This window comes from Oncorhynchus mykiss, chromosome 9 (genome assembly GCF_057628025.1).
Source record: "Oncorhynchus mykiss isolate SJ-2025 chromosome 9, ASM5762802v1, whole genome shotgun sequence".
Lineage (NCBI taxonomy): Eukaryota > Metazoa > Chordata > Actinopteri > Salmoniformes > Salmonidae > Oncorhynchus > Oncorhynchus mykiss.
Window position 1 is genome coordinate 52,221,867 of NC_143030.1, and position 19,513 is coordinate 52,241,379.

A 19,513-nucleotide genomic window follows, 5' to 3' on the forward strand; every position below is an offset into this window, starting at 1 on the left:
TCCTTTTTTTTAATGTCGCGAGGCACACCAGCGTCAAAATTGCTCGAGACAGATAGTTTGATGACCATACACGCAAGATTAATTTACCTGTGACCTGAAGAGTTTGTGGAAAAGAAATACAGTTCTGGTGGGCAGGAGATGCTGGTGCAAACACTGATCGTCACAGCGGAGCTCTGTGTGACTCCGATGAGTCTCGCACACATGTACAGGTGGCAAGGTGGACACGCTCCTGTTGAAAAGACAATGGCGCGATATGTAATTTTGGGATACAACATATGTGTGGTCTACCCTGAGTACAAGATCAAATGGTAACAGAGGTGGTTTGGTGACCACACTTGGGTTATTATTATACCTTGCATCAGTTGCCTGCTTTGACCTGGAGAGTTGTATTGACTGCTCCCCTAGTCGATACATTTATATTTCTTCAAGGTGGGCCGATTTAAGTACTGTCCCTTGTATGTGAATTTCAGTTTGGAGTCCCGTAGGTGAAATCTGGGCATGCCACGGTGACCATTTAATTGGGCCGATGTAAATTGTAAATCGTCTTGTGTGGTGGAAACTGTCGTGGTGTCAGGAGGCTCGGATGTATTAATATTCAGGTATAGTTTAGCAGGTTTATGCGCTCCTCTGGCATGAGATCCGGGTTTGCAACCCACTGGTCGTTCACATTGTTTGTATCGTATGAATGTGGTTCTTGAAGCATTAAATGATTCCCCAGTCATTGTGAGATTGATAATCTGCGTATGGTGACAACAAAACGACCTCGAACGCCACCATTCTGACGCATGTAATGTGACGTTACAACTAAAATGTGTTAGCAAATCCAGTAGATTTTGCAGAGGTTGTTCATCAAAATATATTTTGTATTCAGTTTCTCAATCGTTATCGTGAGCAATAGCACAACATGTATCAGTTTACTTTGTGTTTTTTTTTGTAAAAATATAAATACGGGTTTAAAATGCACATAGCTAACGTTAACTAGTTTCCCCTTTCAGGCTAAGTAACATTACTTTTCGGTGTCATTTGTGTGTGCAGCGGTATACTGTAACCTTATAGATAAAACGCATTGCTTTGATGCGACATGGGATGTTGAAGTGATCATTAACAATTCAAGAATGATAGATTGAATCTCTTACATGCTGCACTTTTTGGACTACACCATATTGTTGGGTTAGCGAGTAACTGCAAAAGGTTACAAATATAAATACATTTGTGCTGTCCTTGCGACACAGACGACAGCTGGTGAGTCTTGATCGCAAGCTAACTATCTGAATCCCAACATCGCCATGTAATTTGTCAAGGCGGCCGGTGTCTGGCTAGCTAGGTAAGAAGATAGCTATTGCAACAATATCGATGCTAGTTATGCTTTAGCCACAGATGAAAGGAGAAACCTTTAGCTAGCCATCTGGAAGACTGTAGTCTAGTTTCTTTAATGTTAATCTCGTGGGAAACCAGACTCGTTTCTGTTGGAACGTGATCTTGACAAATCGGATCGGACGTCCTGATTGCGTCACTGGTCTATCGAAGTTCTTGTCTGTCTAGACCAGTGGTGTTCAAAGTTGGGGTCGCGGGGGAAGTGCAGTGGGGTCAGCGAAACAAAAAATAGTACATCTTATTTTATGGGACAATATACAAACGTTTTTGAGAAAGATGAATTCGAAAAATACAATTTTATTGAGTCATTTGTTTTGTTTTAATTTTGTTAAGAGCTAAGTGTAATGAATTGAATCAAGTCATATCAAATTGTATTTGTCACGTGCTTCGAATACAACAGGTGTGTGTAGACCTTACAGTGAAATGTTTACTTACAGGCTCCAACCAATAGTGCAAAAAGGTATTAGGTGAACAATAGGTAAGTAAATAAATAAAACAACAGTAAAAAGACAGTGGAAAGTAACAGTAGCGATGCTATATTCCGACACCGGTTAGTCAGGCTGATTGAGGTGCATGTAGAAATGATTAAAGTGACTATGCATATATGATGAACAGAGAGTTGCAGTAGCGTAATAGAGGGGTTGGTGAGACACTGCAGATAGCCCGGTAGTACATCTTGGTCGGCACTGGTTGGTCTGGCCAATTGAAATAGTATGTACATTTAAAAAAAAAATGTTACCTTTATTTAGCTAGGCAAGTCAGTTAAGAACAAATTCTTATTTTCAATGACGGCCTAGTTGAGGGGCAGAACGACAGATTTGTATCTTGTCAGCTCTGGGATTCAAACTTGCAACCTTTCGGTTACTAGTCCAACGCTCTAACCACTAGGCTACCCTGCCGCCCCAATGAATGTAAAGTTAAAGTGACTATGCATATATGATAAACAGAGAGTTGCAGCAGCATAAAAGGGGTTGGGGGGCCACAATGCAAATAGTCCGGGGTAGCCATTTGATTACCTGTTCAGGAGTCTTATTGCTTGGGGGTAAAAACTGTTGAGAAGCCTTTTGGTCCTAGACTTGGCACTCTGGTACCACTTGCCATGCGGTAGTAGAGAGAACAGTCTGTGACAATTTTTAGGGCCTTCCTCTGACACCGCCTGGTGTAGAGGTCCTGGATGGTAGGCACCTTAGCCCCAGTGATGTACTGGGCCGTACGCACAACCCTCTGTAGTGCCTTGCGGTCAGAGGCCGAGTAATTGCCGTACCAGGCAGTGATGCAACCGGTCAGGATGGTTATTAGATGGTTGGAAAGGTTTATGGTTATTAGATTTGGGGTAGGGTGGGGTCGCAAGAAATTCTTGCTGAAAAAATGGTGTATACAGAAATTCTTCCGGAAAAGACTGGGTCCCCACTGAAAAAGTTTCAATACCACTGGACTTGATAGAGGAGAATCATTTGCTGGAGGTTATGTTTTGTGATAATGTTATGTGCCTTCTTGAGTGGCCAGAAGGTCCACAGTAGCCTCCCAGTGAGCAAAATATATTAAAAATACTTCTAAAAGTCGTCTTTTATAGACGTTTCAAGTTGTATTAGTCATACACATGGTAGACTCAACCAACAAATTGCTTACTTGCAGGTTCCTTCTCAACAATCAAACAACAATTATAAATAATAAAAGATAAGAATACGGACATAAAATGGCTCAGTAGAATAGAATAAACATTTTAGTATAATACAGGAAGGCACAATTTATAGTCCAATATTTACATGTGTTTTGGGGATATGTATTTTCCAGATGTTGAAAATGTGTATTTTACAGACGTTGAAATTTCATATTTTGTTGGTCATTGTTTCTATGGCCAAATTTCAACCGTACATACATTCACTTATCTCACATGTCAATGAAGAAAGCATTATATCACATTAAAACAATTCCAATAAAATAGGAAAATGCAGCAAAGTGAAGATTGCAGTATGGACTATTTATTATTGCTTGTTTTAGAACTGGCAGTGACCATGTTCAAAGTTTTCAGACCAACAGGAGGAAAAAATACTTTTATAACATTCTCAGTAACTGTTACAGAAATGTTTTTCTTGCTATGACTGTGATCTGTGGTTGTTTATCTACCTTAGTTGAATACACTGACTGTAATTCACTCTGGATAAGAGCATCTGCTGTAAATGTAAATTAACTCTTGCAAAGCCAGCTGGATATTATTCTAATGAGCTCCATCACCCAAACAAGACCACATTTGGTTGGACCGGACCAAATCTGAACCAATCATAGAAGTCTATTTCACAAGTTTGAACTGCACAGTAGAGTTTAGTTCAGTACAGTACATAACAGTTTATTTTGGTAGAGTACAGAACAGTACAGTAGGGTATTGTACAATATAGTATATTATATTGTACTTTACTCATACTGTACTCATCTGTATTGTACTGAGCTATACTGTACTCTTCTGTATTGAACTATACTTTGCTCTACTGTACTGTACCCTGCTGTGCTCTACTGCAAGGTTTCCTAAACTTGGTATTGGGGCCCACTCTGGGTGCACATTTTGTTTTTTGCCCTAGCACTACACAGCTGATTCAATTAACCAACTAATCATCAAGCTTTTATTATTTGAAAAAGCTGTGTAATGCTAGGGCAAAAACTGCTCCACTGTACTTTGCTGTCCAAACTCCCCAAACATAGACGTTTATGTTTGGGACAAATCCGAGTTCAGAACGGACCAAATCGGAACCAATCATAGACGTCTACGTTTGGGCCAAATCGAGGCCGGGAAACGTCTGTAGACGTTAAAATCAAGGCACGGGTGGACAGACCAAATCGCAAGGTCCATGGACGTTGGCGTCGGACGGTGCTCACTGGGCTGCAGCCGCACTGTCGATTTAAGGTGGTCTAGATAGCAACTTGGACATACCGGTAGTTATAATTTATGAACGTCACAAACGCGTTTTACAATTACACAGCCAACAAACATTTCCTGCCTAAATTTCGTTTTATCCACGCGGCAAGATAGTATCTAAGCATCACTGCTGCAGGTCCACCTTAACATTTGATGTCACTCATTGCTCATGCAGTTTGCATTTACGTACGTCAACAACATGATTGAATAGAGGCTTTCTTCCTGTCGTATGCTTTACTCATATGGACCGAGACAGGCAGTAGAGTTTATCAATTTGGATGCATCTCGTGTTGTTTTCACGTTCCCCATCATTTCAGTGAAGAGGGGCGACAAAACCGCAACGTTCATCACCGGTAATTGGCTTTTTTTCTCTCCATTTTCTTTCTGATGATACTGTCATTCGAAGTAGATGGTGTGGGAGTTGGGGGGCAGTACCACATCTTTAGGAATATAAATGAATAGAAACAAGCTCAAGTATGAAGGTGTGATGACAGCATGCATGTTGTTAAACGAACAAAGATGGTGACGGTCACAACGGGGAAATGGCCTGCATAAATTGAAGCCGTATGTCTAGCAGCCATCCAGAATGCTGAATGAGTCCGAAAAAGGAAATGTGTATGTGGAATAGCTTTGTGTGGCATGGCCGCGGATAATGCAGTCGGTGTGTCTTTTACTGCAGTGACCAAATGCATTCTCATGTGTGGTGGCAATCTTGTATGCGTTAAAAATACAATGGTATTGAATGCCGTGGCGGACGAGATGTTTTATTGATTTATAAACAGCCTTATTTATATTACACCATATTCACCCAGCTCAATGAAACATCGATAGGGTTAGGTGGATTTTCCCTATGCCCATCATGAAGTTGCTACAACCTAGCCTATGAATGAAAGTTTACAACGTACGCAAGGTTCATAGGTCGAGAGAAATTTGAGTAATCAAGGTGGCAGACACTTACGCTATTGACTGCGTCTAACTGATATAGGGTGTAATCATTAGTCCAACAGTCAGGTATGTTCAGCCCGTTTCGTTCCGTTTAACAAACGTTTAACAGAATCGGCGGAATGAAGACATCCTTGATCACACGCAAACAGTTCACTTCATAGCGGCTACAAACAGTGCTTTCGGAAAGTATTCAGACCCCTTGACTTGGAGTAAAAAAAACGATTCAATCCATTTTAACAATCTACACACAATACCCCAAAGCAAAAACAGGTTTTTAGAATTTTAAAAACGTATTTTAAAAAACGGAAATATTACATTTACATAAGTATTCAGACCCTTTACTCAGTACTTTGTTGAAGCACTTTTGGCAATGATTACAGTCTCGTGTCAGATTGGGTGCTACGCTGCAAGCTTGGCACACCTGTATTTGGGGAGTTTCTCCCATTCTTCTCTGCAGACCCTCGCAAGTGCTGTCAGGTTGGATGGGTAGCTTCGCTGCACAGCTATATTCAAGTCTCTCCAAAGCTGTTCAATCGGGTTCAAGTCCGGGCTTTGGCTGGGCCACTCAAGGACATTGACTTGTCCCCGAAGCCACTCCTGCATTGTCTTGGCTGTGTGTTTAGGATCATTGTCCTTTTGGAAGGTGAACCTTCACCCCAGACTGTGGTCCTGAACATTCTGGAGCAGGATTTCATCAATGATCTCGCCGTACTTTGCTCCTTTCATCTTTCCCTCGATCCTGACTAGTCTCTCAGTCCCTGCAGCTGAAAAATAACCCCACTGCATGATGCTGCCACCACCATGCTTCACCATAGGGATGGTGCCAGGCTTCCTCCATATGTGACGCTTGGCATTCAGGCCAAAGACTTCAATCTTGGTTTGATCAGACCAGAGGTGCCTTTTACTGAGGAGTGGCTTCCGTCTGGCCACTCTACCACAAAGGCCTGATTAGTGGAGTGCTGCAGAGATGGTTGTCCTTATGGAAGTTTCTTCCATCTCCACAGAGGAGCTTTGTCAGAGTGACCATCAGGTTCTTGGTCACCTCCCTGACCAAGGCCCTTCCCCGGTTGCTCTGTTTGGCTGGGCGGCCAGCTCTAGGGTGAGTCTTGGAATTAATTTGGTACCGCCATTTAAGTATGATGGAGGACACTATATTCTTGGACCTTCAGTGCTGCAGAAATATTTTTTGGTCCTGCCTCTGGGGAATACTTGCCATTGCTGTCTATGGTCCTGGTAGCCAGAAAACACGGAAACCTCGCAGGCACATACCGTCCATCCACAACACAACCCCTGAAACCGCTACAATAGACTCCGAATGCGTTACAGGATGATCTCTTTGATTGTTGTATAATTTCTTCTTGCGTCTACGTTCTCTTCTCCCTCACCTTCTCCCTTTTCTTGTGGAATTCAGTGCACAACACATCAGCAATCTGTGACCATGCGAAAAAACCTTTCCAAGCCAAACCTTCATATCATAACTGCTAACCTCTACACACAGCCTAAATCGTTGTCATCATATTATAACGCCATAGTCAACATAGCTACTAGATCTAAAGTGTTAGTAAACCTGCTACAATCATGCAGTACTGTATACAGTCAGCAAATAGTTTAGCAGTTGCACTGGCAGGCTTCGGTGGCAATAAATTAATAAAACCAAAATCTTACCTTGACTTGGAAGTCTTCAAGTGTTGGATAGCTATAGGCAGCTAGCTAACATTGCATCCCTCTCTGTTTGAGTAGGCTAAACTAGCTAGCTGTATTCACGAGCTAAGTAAGTGAAAGTGGAAATATGAAATATAACTAGTTCTCTCTTTCTTGCTACCACATTTTATGCAGTGCTAGCTAGCTATAGCTTATGCTTTCAGTACTAGATTAATTTTAGAATCCTTTGATTGGGGGGGAGACGTCAGTTCATGCTGCAAGAGCTCAAGTTGGGTTGGAGGATGTTGTCATAATTACTGTGTAAGTCTATGGAAGGGGGTGAGAACTACAAGCCTTCTAGGTTTTGTGCTGAAGTCAATGCACCCAGAGGAGGATGGAAGCTAGCTGTCCTTCGGCTACAACATGGTGCTACCCTACAGACTGATGTTTGGTGACATGAATATATTTAGTATAGTGTTATCTAAAAAGGAACATAAAAAATTCTTCAGAGCGGGACAGTCCTCCCCCAAGGAGCCTCTGCTGCTTAAATGTCATTTTAAGGTTTGCAAAGTACCAATGTGCAAAATAGCCTGATGCCAGCTATTTGCCCTGGGCATTAGAACATGGTGTGTGTGTGTGTGTGAGACAGAAGCCCTATGCAGCAGTGGTGACATTTGACATGCTTCTCCGTCTATGGTTAAACAATTAATTTGTTAAAGGATATTTTTGTGCACTGCACAGTTAAAACTAATGCATCCTACACTGATATATTTAGTACAACGTCTCCATAGAGTCTATGGAATCTATAGCACACATAGACAGTGGATTCTTAAAGGCCCTAGGTTATCAGGCATGAAGATCCAAAGTGTCATGACGTTGGCCTGGGGGTAGGTTTATGACAGTCATAAATACCTCTTCCCCCTTTTTCCTCTCTCTACCCTACTGATGTGACATTTGAAAACCCCTTGGTTAACATAGAGATTCTGGGAACATCAGAAGGTGGGGGGAATTGAACTATATTCTGGTAATCTGACCAATTGAACATATGCGGTGGTACTTAATGAATATGATGTCAGTTCGGTTGTCATCTGAGACATTCTTATTAATGACAGGATGACATAAACTCTACAGTGGAAAGTCTGCACATTGTAGTTATCGGAGTCACATGGAATTGTTGTTCAATTTAAATGTTTGAATATAAAATTATTGGTGAAGAGATTAAATGTCATTTTAGCTTCCAAATGAGAGATTTGGGTTTTCATAAGGTTAGAGCTCTGCTTAATCAGTGGCTGCCCCTGTGAAGAGACATGGGTTATAAAACTTTTCAAACACGCCCTCCCTTCCTATATAAAGCCTTGACGAAAATGTAACCTCCTGTTCCGAGGATGTGAGGATGACGGTCCGATGTCAGAATGGTTCAGATAATAACTACAGAACGAAGCCAACCTCGGCGTGAGCTTTGGTTGCGAATGGTATGAACTTTGAACTCTTATTCACTACAAAAGTGATACCTCCTAGCCGTTGAGTTAGCAACAGCAGCTGCAAACGTAGGCTAGGAAAGAACAGACAGAGTAACCCGTCTACCATACAACAATGTTACTACAACATATCCAATTTACCACCAGAGACATTCTTCAAAGGACTCGGTTGGGCAACACAGCCTTCCATTTACCACCAACCTACCGAAGCGCAGCTCAGAGTAAATATTTATTGCATTTTCCTTTTCCAAATGGGTGGTATGCATAAGATACTTACTGTATTTACGATAGCACAGCTTCGCCCTTTGTTCCTCAGTTTTCCCGCTCTTTCACTCAAACCCAGACCCTTTTTCTTTTGTGTAACCAGCTGTCATATCTGTTCCGTCCACCAGGGACATTTTCCTTTATGACATAATTTGTAATCAAGGTATAATTCATTCTGTGTATATGTAATTCTGTGTCATTTAGTTAGGTATTTAGTAAATAAATAATTAAACCCAATTTTGTATTATTGATTCAACTTATTAGCCAGGATTTGTGAAGACAACTCAACGTGCTGTTGAGTTGTGTACCCAGTAAGTCCCTCAGGTTCTCTGGCACTGGCCTTTTAGTTACCTTTAGTTACTATGCCCCCTGCGTCTGGAATAGCTTGCCAGAGCACCTGATGGGGGCTGAAACTGTGGACATATTTCAAAGAGATCTTAAAACACACCTTTTTAGCTTGGCTTTTCATTAGGGTGCTTTTTTTGAGTCTTAAAATGTTTATTGTTATTCTTTTGTTTTTATCCTGTTATGTTTATTCTGTAGTAAATACACTACTTGGTCAAAAGTATGTGGACCCCCGTTTCTGGTTGGTAGGTGATCAAATACTTATGTAATGCAAATGAATTACTTAAAAATCATACAATGTGATTTTTTATTTTTTTTTGTTTTAGATTCCGTCTCTCACAGTTGAGGTGTACCTATGATAAAAAATTACAGACCTCTACATGCTTTGCAAGTAGGAAAAACTGCAAAATCAGCAGTGTATCAAATACTTGTTCTCCGCACTATACTTTCTTTTTTTTTTAACACCAGGAAATCAGCTCCAAGTGATTTTAATTTGGGACATCTGTTCCCAATTATTTCCATGCATAATAGAGAGACACGTGATCATATACCAATAAAAGCAAGGTTTGAAATTATTATGTTTTAGTCAAATATTATCTCAGTTTGGGCTTCTTGTAGTCAACTTGCAGTCTACAAATTATTTGTAATTATGTTCCGATCATCCACTCAATAAAAAAATCTTAGTCTAGTTGATGATCCCTGTTCTACGGCTTATCATGAGGTATTCTAACTTGGGTGAGCAGTACCTCGAGATTGACTTAATTTTAGAGATTGCGCACCAGCTGTTGTTAACAAAGAGACACACCTCCCCCAGGGAGCCGTTCTGTCCTGCTGGTGCATAGAAAAAAAACTAGATGTATATTATCCATGTCCTTGTTCAGCCACGACTCTGAGAAATATAGGATAATACAGTTCTCCAGTAATGAGTTATTTTGCCAATAGAATGGAAGGAAAAGGTGGTTTATTTACTCGCCAACGTAGTTTTGTCAGGGTGCCTGCAAGTCGGCCTCTCTAACACAGTATCTTCCTTTCCCGAGTCTCAGGGATTAGGGCCTTGTCTGGGGTGAGCAGATTATCCTGCACTGCCGACTTGTTGAAGTAGAAATCATCATCCAAATCGAGGTTAGTGATCGCTGTTCTGATGTCCAGAAGCTCTTTTCGGGCCTCGGGAAAAGATGGCGGAAACCTCATGTACAAAAAAAGTTCAGATCAGCGCAAAAATACTCACAAAATAGCAGAATTGATCAGGAGCCTGTAAAACGGCAGCTATCCATTGCAGCGCCATTGTCATCTATAGAGATTTACCATACAAATAAATTATTATGTTGTTAGATCGGTAAAAACAAAGTCAAATTGATTGTATAATTGATTAATTAATGCATACAATGCTGTCTCTGAAGAATTTTGCCTCGAAGAAAATGTAATATAATGATACAGAAGATGCCAAACAATTGAACAGAGCAGTAGTTGAGTTCATCTGTCTGCATCAAGTGCCATTCTGTGACTTTGGCTAATATGCCTTTTTTGTTTATGCCGCCGTGGTGTCGTTTTGGTATAGACCAGGTTTAGTGTCACAATACTCTATGACACAATCAGTAAGTAGCCTATTAGATAAAATAATAATAATTCAGCCAGGGGGTAATTGTATCAAATCGGGGTCAATTGAATTGCGTTGTATTTGTATGGAATAAACCAAAATGGCTCTTGTGTGTCGCAGTCGCCCAGAGTGAGGCCCAAGCAGGAGCCGGCTGCTGCTGACCACGGCACCATGATGGAGGGGGGCATGCAGCTGCTGAACCGTGACGGCCACAGCATCTCGCACAACTCCAAGCGCCACTACCACGACTCGTTTGTGTCCATGAACAGGATGCGCCAGCGTGGCCTGCTCTGCGACATCGTGCTGCACGTCTCCAACAAGGAGATCAAGGCGCACAAGGTGGTGCTGGCCTCCTGCAGTCCCTACTTCCATGCCATGTTTACAAGTAAGTATCCCTCCGCGGAGTTCGCTCTCCCTGCTACTGAGACTGCTCTTCCGTTCCTCCACGGCTTCACAAGTGTTCATCCCTCGTGTTAGTCACCCTCTTTTAGCCACCGTCTTACTCTCTTTACCCTAGCTGTCTCTCTTCCACGCCTCATTACACTATTGAAGCTTGCACGATTCTCCATTGCTACGGAATATAAACAAATTGGATGTGTTTAAATTATTAGAACCATGAACAAAGTGGTGTGTGACATGTTTTTGGCGATTCTTGGTTGATGCTTAAATGAATTGTGCTTTGAACTGTGCTACATTTCGCTCAATGTGTGAGTGGCATCTCACCTTGTGAGCAACACCTCATTTGTTTGCTCTTACTTCCTCACCAGTGACCACTTCCTTCCTCCTCCCTGTTTGTGTGCGTTCTCTTTCCTGTTGGGGTCATAGGTCACCAGGTGAGGTGTGTGTCCAAGTTTTCCTCCTCCATCCTGCAGCTCAGACTAGAGCTTTGTGAGGGTATGTCCCTGGAGAGAGAGGCGTTAAGACTTCCCACTAGGCTTCTTTTCAACTGACCATGCTTTAAACCTAGGCCTATACAAATCTGCTGATATAGCTCACAAATCTAATCAATATAAACAAAACGCTGGTGTGCCTGTGCGTGCGTGATGGCTCTTTTTGATCTTTTGGCACAATTGAACTCCCTTCCATGCTGCTGTGATCATGCTTCTTCACCAGCGTTTGGCTTAGTGCAAGCGCTGCATAGATCCAGGGATCAGAATTACACAAATATTGTCTGACAGTCAAAACAATTGATCACACAGACGTCTACAAATGAGTGCTATGCAGTGACTTCCCTATAAGAATGTGTGTCTTATGGGAGATAGAAGTGCTCTATGTGAGATATACTGTATGTGATAATTAGAGTATACCATGTTAAACACACACACCACACTCTCTCTTTTCTTTTCAGTTAAATGTACGTAGAGATGAGTGTTGTATTGGATTGTCCGCACAGACACAGGCACATGTTTTGCAGACTTTATTAAGTGGAAAACTCTGTCTGCCTCTGGTCATACAGATGAGATGTCGGAGAGTCGTCAGACCCACGTGACCCTGCATGACATTGACCCCCAGGCGTTGGAACAGCTGGTTCAGTATGCCTACACGGCAGAAATCGTGGTGGGGGAGGGCAACGTGCAGGTAGGGAGAAAAGTGTCTAAAATAACACCCTATTCCCTATAGAGTGCACTACTTATGTGCATTGCATAGTACTCTGGTGAAAAGTAGTATGTAGGGAAGACCGCCATTTGTGACACAGCCCTAATGTACCGTCATTATTCTAAATGGTAGTCTTGAACACTTTTTCTTGAAGCGTATCTTTTTCTCTGACCGCTGGTACCTAGCGAAGAGTTAGCGTCAGAGTTACTCAGAAGTTTGTGGAAGGCACAAAATCTGTCAGGGTTTAAGATGTATTTGACTCTTGTTGTAATATCTCTGTCTTCTTAGCTCTGAAATAATTTTGCGCTAAATAATTGCCCTTTAAAACCTTTTAAAGTATTCCACAATAAGATACTGATATTTATAGTGCATTCAGATTCATACTCCTTGACTTTTTCCAGATTTTGTTACAGCATTATTCTAAAATTGATTAAATTGTTTTTTTTCCCCACTCATTCATCTACACACAATAAATGGCAAATCAAATACAGGGTTTTAAAAATGTTTGCTAATTTATTAAAAATAAAAAAACTGAAATATCACATTTCTATATGTATTCAGACCCTTTACTCAGTACTTTATTGAAGCACCTCTGGCAGCGATTACAGCCTCGAGTCTTCTTGGGTATGACGCTACAAGCTTGGCACGCCTGTATTTGGGGAGTTTCTCCCATTCTTCTCTGCAGATCCTCTCAAGCTCTGTCAGGTTGGATGGGGAGCTTCGCTGCACAGGTATTTTCAGGTCTCTCCAGAGATGTTTGATTAGGTTCAAGTCTTGGCTCTGGCTGGGCCACTCAAGGACATTGACACTTGTCCCGAAGCCACTCCTGCGTTGTCTTGGCTGTGTGTTTAGGGTTGTTGTCCTGTTGGAAGATGAACCTTCACCCCAGTCTGAGGTCCTTAGCGCTCTGGAGCAGGTTTTCATCAAGGATCTCTCTGTACTTTGCTCTGTTCATCTTTCCCTCGATCCAGTCCCTGCTGCTGAAAAACATCCCTATAGCATGATGCTGCCACCACCATACTTCACTATAGGGATGGTGCCTGGTTTCATCCAGACCTGACGCTTGGCATTTTGGCCAAAGAGTTCAATCTTGGTTTCATCAGACCAGAGAATCTTGTTTCTCATGGTCTGAGAGTCCTTTAGGTGCCTTTTGGCAAACTCCAAGCGGGCTGTCATGTGCCTTTTACTGAGGAGCGGCTTCCGTCTGGCCACTCTACCATAAAGGCCTGATTGGTGGCGTGCAGCAAAGATGGTTGTCCTTCGGGAATGTTCTCCCATCTAGACAGAGGAACTCTGGAGCCCTTCTCCCCTTATTGCTCCGTTTGGCCCGGGCGGACAGCTCTAGGAAGAGTCTTGGTGGTTCCAAACTTCTTCCATGGAGGCCACTGTGTTCTTGGGGACCTTCAATACTGCAGAAATGTTTGTGTACCATTCCCTAGATCTATGCGTCAACACAGTCCTGTCTCTGAGCTTAACGGACAATTCCTTGAACCTCATGGTTTGGTTTTTGCTCTGACATGCACTGCCAACTGTGGGACCTTGTATAGACAGGTGTGTGCCTTTCCAAATCATGTCCAATCAATTGAAAATACCACAGGTGGACTCCAATGAAGCTGTAGAAACATCTCAAGGATGATCAATGAAAACAGGATGCACAAGGAGCTCAATTTCAAGTCTCATAGCAAAGGGTCTGAGGCTTTTGTTTTCTATTTTCAATACATTAGCAAACATTTCTAAAAACTTGTTTTCGCTTTGGCATATTGGGATATTGTGTTTACATCGATGAGGATTTTTTTTATTCAATCCATTTTAGAACTAAGACTGTAACGTAACAAAATGTGTAAAAGGTCAAAGTGTCTGACTACTTCCCGAATGCACTGTACATGACTTTGTAAAAGTATTTATGTTCCTTTTATACCCTTTTTATACCCTTTTATATATACAGTTGAAGTCGGAAGTTTACATACACTTAGGTTGGAGTCATTAAAACTCGTTTTTCAACCACTCCACAAATTTCTTGTTAACAAACAAGTTCGGACATCTACCTGGTGCATGACACAAGTAATTTTTCCAACAATTGTTTAGAGACAGATCATTACCCTTATAATTGACTGTATCACAATTCCAGTGGTTCAAAAGTTTACATGTACTAAGTTGACTGTGCCTTTAAACAGCTTGGAAAATTCTAGAACATGATGTCATGGCTTTAGAAGCTTCTGATAGGCTAACTGACATAATTTGTGTCAATTGGAGGTGTACCTGTGGATGTATTACAAGGTCTACCTTCAAACTCAGTTCTTCTTTGCTTGACATCATGGTAAAATCAAAAGAAATCAGCCAAGACCTCAACATTTTTTGTAGACCTCCACAAGTCTGATTCATACTTGGGAGCAATTTCCAAATGTCTGAAGGTACCACGTTCATCTGTACAAACAATAGTACGCAAGTATAGACACCATGGGACCCCGCAGTAAAATAGATGGCATCATGAGACCGGAAACTGATGTGGATATATTGAAGCAACATTTAAAGACATCAGTCAGGAAGTTAAAGCTTGGTCACAAATGGGTCTTCAAAATGGATAATGACCCCAAGCATACTTCCAAAGTTATGGCAAAAAGGCTTAAGGACAACAAAGTCAAGGTATTGAAGTGGCCATCACAAAGCCCTGACCTCAATCCTATAGAAAATTTGTGGGCAGAAATGAAAAAGCGTGTGCGATTAAGGAGGCCACTAAATCTGACTCAGTTACACCAGCTCTGTCAGGAGGAATGGGCCAATATTCACTCAACTTGTGGAAGGCAACCTGAAATGTTTGACCCAAGTTAAACCATTTTAAGGCAATGCTGCCAAATATTAATTAAGTATATGTAAACTTCTGACCCACTGGGAATACGGTGAAAGAAATAAAAGCTGAAATAAAAAATTCTCTCTACTATTATTCTGACATTTCACATTCTGAAAATAAAGTGGTGATCCTAACTGACCTAAGCTGGGGATTTTTTCCTAGGATTAAAGGTCAAGAATTGTGAAACACCTTAGCCAAATAGATTTAAACTCAGTTTATGTAAACTTCCGACTTCAACTGTAGTACCGTCAAATCCCATCCCATCTGTCACATCCTTTCCCATCACACCATAAACCTACCCTGTACTGTACATTCCTATACCATTCCTCACATCCTATCCCATATAATTCTGCCACATTCTACATATTGTTTTATATAACTCATTTGCTTCCAGACATTGCTTCCAGCGGCCAGCCTGCTGCAGCTCAACGGGGTGAGGGACGCCTGCTGTAAGTTCCTCCTCAGCCAGCTGGACCCTTCCAACTGCCTGGGCATCCGCAGCTTTGCCGACACGCACTCCTGCAGCGACCTGCTCAAGTCGGCGCACAAGTACGTCCTGCAGCACTTTGTGGAGGTGTCCAAGACTGAGGAGTTCATGCTGCTGCCGCTAAAGCAGGTAGGGGCCAGAAAGAGTCCTGAAATAGCATGTTATATGCTTTTCCGCACAGAACGACTTGATGTTGCATTTGGTGGCAGCGTTGGGATCTCCTTTAGCTAATGAGTTGCATTGGAATTGTTGAAAGCTATCAGGGCACTTTTGGTGCACTTTGACTTGCGCACTGATGTTGGGAGTCTGCAAGCTGTAGAAACACTGGGAAAATAGCTCTGGTGAGTGCTGTCCACTTCTCTGGTAGTTAGTATTTCAAATGGTAAATTGAAAGACACACTGAGATAGGTTAGCTTAGCATTAGTCTCCGACTCTCCCTCTCTGACACTCTCTCTCACCCCTTTTCCGGCAAAAAGAGGAGGACATCTGGTCGTGTTCTAACCTTTCCTCAACCCCCTCAAGGGCCTTCAAAGAGCAAGCAGCAAAGACAAGTGCGTAGTTCCCTTTCAACACTCACTAGACAGAAATCCTCAGCTCCTTGTCAATCAATGTCTCTTGTAGTTTAACTCATCGTGATCTCCGCCTCCCTGACCCGGACTAGTTTTATGTCACGTCAACTCAGTGTCTGGACTTGTCCAATGACAGCCTTGTTGGGTGTCATACCCTCGAAATGGTAATCAGGCAGAGAACTTCCAAAGATGGGCGCATTCCAGGCCGACTACATTGCAGACGTTGCTCGCTACCAATGGTTGCTAGTCATCGACTGCGCAGTCGTGCATCTCATTGCTATATCATGCGATGTGGTTAGCTAGTTAGGCATTGTGAGATCTGGCATGCGTCTGCAATGTAGTCAGCCTGGAACACAGCCATGGTGTATGTGTTGTTACAAGATGCCAGGAGACCATTAGAAGTGAATGGGACAGTTAGCAACCTAGCATCATGTGGAGAGAAGAGAACGCTCCATGGATCCTTTGGGAAGATTTGAGGTGTTGAAGTCAATAGTCTGTGTTAGGGTCTGAGTTGGTCTTAGAGGCATACCTAGGTGTGTTTATTAGTGAAAATAAGTTTAGAGAGATGGTGTCAGACATGACAGGTTAGGCCAGGGATCATCAACAAAGATTCAGCCATGGGCCGTTTAAGTTAATAAATAATAATAATAAAAATGTAAAAAAAATGTAGACTGCAAATCGATTGCAAGAAGCCCAGATACTGTGTAACATTTAACTAAAATGTTATCTTTTCAAACCTTGTTTACATTTGTATACAATCATATACAGTGAGCACCAAAAGTATTGGGGCAGTGACACATTTATTTGTTTGTTTTGGCTCTGTACTCCAGCACCTTTTGGATTTTAAATGATACAATGACTATGAGGTTAAAGACTGTCAGCTTTAATTTGAGGGCATTTTCATCCATTTTCATCCCACAAATGCTAACCTCCCCTGTTATTGTAATGGTGAGAGGTTAGCATGTCTTGGGGGTTTGATATGAAATGCTAACCTCCCCTGTTATTGTAATAGTGAGAGGTTAGCAAGTCTTGGAGTTATGATATTTGTGCGTCTAACTTTCTCACTCATATTTATTCGCGATTCATTCAGGACTATCCGTAATCATGGTAGCATCCTCATTAGTAGAAGTGTTTAGAAACATATTATGTTCTTGTTTTAAGTGACTCCAAAAGGAATGTGTTTATTGTTTGAATGGTAAATAATGTTATTTACCATTCATTTCTATAAGGCACAAAATAATCTGAAATGCAACAAAAAGGAACAGCAAATGCAGCCAACAAGTTTTTAGAGTCACAAGCTTGATGTAATCCTTGCGTGCTGGGAATATGGGACCAAATACTCAACTTTTGACTACTTTAATATACATAATTGAATTTGTCCCAGTACTTTTGGTCCTCTAAAATAGGGGAGGGAGACTATTTACAAAAAGTGCTGTCATTTCTAAACGGTTCACCTGATTTGGATGAAAGTCATTGTATCCTTTCAAGTCCTGGAGTACAGAGCCAAAAGGACGACAACCCGTTTCACTGTCACAATACTTCTGGAGCTCACTGTATCTCTCTCTATTATGCGTAACTATACTTTGGAACAGATTCCCAAAATTCAAATCTCTTGGAGTTGATTTGCTTGTGTTTTTAGAGTATTTTATGTCCAACAATGTTTTTTCTTTTGAATTATTATTCTAATATTTTTTGCTCAGAAAACTTGGGGGGACAAATAGTCACCTGGGCCACCAGTTGGGGAACACAAGGTTAGGATATGTGACAGCTGTGACAGCACCAGCTGTTAGGCGGGGGCTATAAAATGTTTTTCTCCCTGACCAGAACACCACACTATCCTCTTTCATTCACTTGTCTTGAGTGAGCTGATCAGAACTCTACACTACACTCTTTCATTCCCTACCATCTTAATGTTACTCACCTGTCTCTCTTGGGAGTGCACCAAGAGACGACAACCCCTCACAGCTTATGCTTGGGAAATGAATGACCTGAACTTAACAAAATCAAACCGTTTTGATAGGGTAGCCACTAACTACGAGAGCGACGACGTCACTTTTACCTCCTCACCTCAAACAAACCAATCCCGATATGAATAGGGTGGATCCCCTCCATGAGTGTGAACACAGCACGTCTCTCCCAGATTGTCAAGTCTCAGAACTGCGCCATTGTGACATTTTATGGGGCACAGTCCATTAGCCAAGAGTAAAATGGCTATGGGACGTCTGAAACAGAGCTGCGGGGTAGCCAGCTGTGGTGCTTCTCTCTCGTTCCCCTCTCTCTCACGCTCTCGATCTCTTTGGTTTCATTGCCTTTCTCTCTTTTCGTTCTCTTTTTATTCCTCTCTGCAGCTGTCGTGTGCCCGTCACCGAGCTCTGCAAGCAGGGTAGGATTTATTAACCAACTGCTCTGAGCATCTTTGAGCTCACAGAGCTGTGAAACTCGTGATTTCCTCCTTTTAGACGAGAGGACTGGCAACTGTTCTGACTGGATCTCCTGGTCATATTCTACTACACATTGTCATCATGACTGATGTACACAGACATTTGTTGTGTAGCTACTGTCTTTTGCTATTTCTCTCACACACTTGTGACAGGTATACTTCACATGTCAGACAGACACGCATACACACACACACACACACACACACACACACACACACACACACACACACACACACTGTGTCAGTATATGCTACAGTAGCCTATGTGTTATGTTGAGGGGGATACAGGGCAATAATGCTACTAGAGGAACGGAGGCTGTTCATTTTGTGCTATGCTGTACTGTGCTTGACTGTTCTGTGGGGATTGTAGTTCCTGTGGATCAGCTGATGCTCTTCCTCTGAGGCTGCTGCTATTCGACTGATCTCAGCAGCAGCTGGCCACTACGGCCGAGCCCCAGTCTAGGAACAGTGCTAGCCTCTGTGCAATACACACGCACTGAAGCGTACACCCGCGCACTTCATAGTCACGATCTAATATAGCAGGACACACCCTTACCCATAGCTACAGTTATATGGGTACAGAAACGTTATGAACTCCTACTGTAGGCTAGATACACCACCACATTGTCTCTCGCTGTGGTGCTGGGATTATGATTCATAGCCATTTTCATCATGACAATTTGCACATATACATGCACATATTTACCTCGGCTCATTCTAAAAATAGCTGGGAGTGAAATTGACCTTTTTTCAAGTAATTCCGAAATGAACATGCCAAGGTAAATGTGAATGAATTAATGTTTTATTTTTGTGTCATGCAAACTGTTGTGGCCCACATGTGATGAGTGTGTCCCTCTCTCTCTCTCCCCCTCTTTCTGTTAAGGTATTAGACCTGATCTCCAGTGACAACCTGAACGTACCGTCAGAAGAGGAGGTATACCGGGCTGTGCTGAGCTGGGTCAAACACGACATAGATGGGCGCAGGCAGCACGTACCCTGGGTAAGATTTAGACGTGCA

General features: G+C 42.1%; 1 protein-coding gene across 4 annotated transcripts in view; it reads left to right on the forward strand.

Moving 5' to 3' along the window:
- Positions 1-4,190: 4,190 nt before the first annotated feature.
- Positions 4,191-19,513, forward strand: part of klhl17 (kelch-like family member 17) — a 28,112-nt gene continuing 12,789 nt past the window's right edge. For 2 of the 4 annotated variants that reach the window (XM_036988176.2, XM_036988177.2), the window contains exons 1-6: positions 4,191-4,638; positions 10,002-10,080; positions 10,676-10,940; positions 12,012-12,133; positions 15,394-15,615; positions 19,379-19,495. In XM_036988176.2, the coding sequence (XP_036844071.1) occupies positions 10,727-10,940; positions 12,012-12,133; positions 15,394-15,615; positions 19,379-19,495 (675 nt within the window). In that variant the 5' untranslated portion in view covers positions 4,191-4,638; positions 10,002-10,080; positions 10,676-10,726. The remainder of the gene's footprint in view (positions 4,639-10,001; positions 10,081-10,675; positions 10,941-12,011; positions 12,134-15,393; positions 15,616-19,378; positions 19,496-19,513) is intronic. The other 2 variants (XM_090184462.1, XM_090184461.1) reach the window with 2 other exon arrangements.